Source organism: Pteropus vampyrus, unplaced genomic scaffold, assembly GCF_000151845.1.
Source record: "Pteropus vampyrus isolate Shadow unplaced genomic scaffold, Pvam_2.0 Scaffold54, whole genome shotgun sequence".
NCBI lineage: Eukaryota > Metazoa > Chordata > Mammalia > Chiroptera > Pteropodidae > Pteropus > Pteropus vampyrus.
This window is the reverse complement of record NW_011888835.1, coordinates 7916830-7919600: the sequence shown is the minus strand read 5'-3', so window position 1 is coordinate 7919600 and position 2771 is coordinate 7916830. Positions and strand designations below refer to the sequence as shown.

Below are 2771 nucleotides of genomic sequence, written 5' to 3'. Positions count from 1 at the left end.
TTTTTTTTTTTTTTTTATCAATAGCTTCTAAGCCTTTTGGAAATCAAACATACCATTGTGTATCTGATGGGTCATATGTTAAGGTGCTGATGGGAACTTCTGTGACAGGACAGGACCTGCTATTATAAATAATAGCAACTCGTACATATACTGTAGTTCACCTGCGTGGAAAGTCAGTGTATATGTTGTGAGGAGAGAGAGAAGGAACCAAATCAGAACGCCTTTTCCACATAAGGATCGTCTTGAGCCCTACCTCCTCCTTGTAATCTAGGTACAATGATAACATGCATGTATTAGTCAACTTCTCCAATCTTGGGATGATAAAGAAATCTCAGTGATTTGTACCGAGAAAGCTGCCTGTCTTGCTCACATTTCAGTATGCCGACTGTAGGCTAAGTATGGCTCTGTCCCACATGTACTCATTCTGGAATCCAGGCAGAAGGAGCAACCCCGAGCTGCACAATGCCCTTTTCGTGGCAGAACTGTGCCATGGGTCTCAACACTTCTGCTTTCATGAAGTATTTGTCACTTCCACTCACAGTTCACTGGTGAGAGCAGGGTCCATAAAAACAATGGAGTAGAGAAATATTTTTTCAACAAGGACACTGTCCTGCAAGTCACATGGCAATGAGTAGAAGGATATAATCCTTTATAAAAGGGTAGTGAATAATTAAGAACAATAATGTAATCTACCCCCACACGCCCTTTTTTCTGGTTTTGAAATTCCAGAGAATTAAAAGAAATTAGAAGAGGAGGGAAAAGCTTTTATGCATGTCATCACAGTAGATGGGATAGCATCTTGTAACAGCAAGGGAACAGCTAAAAGTTTATTAAAAAGTAAATAGAACTCAAGTACAGCAGCCTGAAGTCATGCAGTAGAGATGCAATAGTCGAATTCTCCCGAGAGCAATCTTTGAGTTATTAGCTTACATATGGTTCTGTTTATCATATGTGCTGTTTCCAATCTGATTAAGTAAAGATTGAGGAAACCAGTAGAAGATTTTATTTATTTCTTTTCCCTTTTTATAAAGATCTTCATCTTCTTTCTTCTTCCCTTTCTGCATCGCCACCACCCCCCCTTCTCTCTTTGATCACAGAACACACAGACTCTTCGGCATGTAATTGGATGACCACAGCTTTGAAGATAGGATTTAGTTGGTGGAAGGTACACAGATCCTTCATAAACTCTAGAAGTGATTTGAAATGTTTGACATCTAACCCCTAGTGTATTACAATGTCATTATAATCAGAAAAATTGGAATGTCGCCAGGATCAAGAGATGCAAAGTCTCGTGATTGGGGTTTTTCGAATATATGGTCACCAAGGCAGAGAAATAAAACTGAGATGTTTCTCTTCTAAAAGTCGCTAATGAAATAGTTAATTATGATAACTTTACATCGACTCCTGTGTTTTTGCTGATTCAAACTCTGGCTCTTCCTGGTACTAAAACATTCCCATCTAGGGGAAAAAGACTATGCATTTAGTTTGCTGGTGGCAGTGTGCTCATGTGACAAAGCCAGTTCCACAACTTGGCATAAACAGCACCCTCAAACTTCTGAGTATGAAAAGAAGAGGCGTCTTCTAGGTGAATCACTGCCTTTCAGAGCTGGAAGGTCCTATAGTGTGTGACCACAGACATCCATTGCTCAGAGGTAGACATAAGTGTCTTACTTCAAGACGATTTTACATCAATGAAACTTAAGGCTTATACACATTCATGGCAATGGACCCTCATGGGCATTTGTTGAGTGCCTACCCTGGACCGGGAGCTGATTTCCCTGAGACATCTGGTTCTGTCAGCTGTGTCACCGACAGTTCCCTGGATATGACTTCACACCGATGACATAAAATATTAGGGGAGGATCATGGTAGCACATTCATTGCCTTGGTCTGTTTGTGGCCTATTGGGATAGCCTTTAATGATGCAAGAGAGACTTAGCAACTATTACATGAAATAAAAATAATTATATATCATTGTCGTATTATGCGTAAAGCATTTCCTAGTTTAGATTCTGGAAGATGTATAAACCTCAGTTTTCTCTCTCGTGTCTCTTGGTCTTTGTCTTCTTAAGGATCCTATCTCAGTCATTTCTTTAGCTGCAAAGTGTCATTTTCTTGGTTAGAGTTCTTTCAAATCTTTATGGTGTTTCCTGGGTCATAAATCTAGACTCCCACCTGAAATATTCAGTGTCTGCTCCATTAGACTAGAACCTCATGAATTCGAGTCACTGTGTGTGTTGAGTGCACGTGCATGCTATGATTAGAGTAATTGCTTCCCGTTTCTGGATATCTTTGAATATATATTGAGGCTTTTAAACCATTTCCTAGACCTAAAGTGCTATACAAATGTAAAGTTGTATTATTTGTATTTCTAGTTTTTTTTAAGCATAGCTGTAGGTAGCTTACATAGGTGCTTTTTTTCCCCCCCATAAACCGTATGCTATGAACATTCCGTTTGTAACATTCATATGTAGCTAATGTCATAGGCCATAAAAACACTCATGCAACTGTGCAAAACACACTTGTGAACGCTGTACATAACCGTATTGAAACAACCCAAGGGATGTTTGAAGTAACAACAGAGAGGTATATTAAATTAATCTTAGGCAATATTTTGCTATAAATATTTAAACCGTATAGAATCAAGTTTTTTCCTTAAATGAAGAGAAAAATACATAATCTTCAAAAATAGTGATCTAAATTGTTTGTTAAAGCCTTAATATTTCTAGATATGTAGTGAATTCTGGATCTTAATTGCATGACTGTTCTTG

General features: G+C 38.3%; 1 protein-coding gene across 1 annotated transcript in view; it reads left to right on the top strand.

The window, feature by feature from the left end:
* ENPP2 (ectonucleotide pyrophosphatase/phosphodiesterase 2) overlaps positions 1-2771 on the top strand; it is a 73208-nt gene that overhangs the window by 53611 nt on the left and 16826 nt on the right. Inside the window, 1 exon segment of the mRNA XM_023530777.1 lies at positions 732-773. Within this exon segment, the coding sequence (XP_023386545.1) occupies positions 732-773 (42 nt within the window).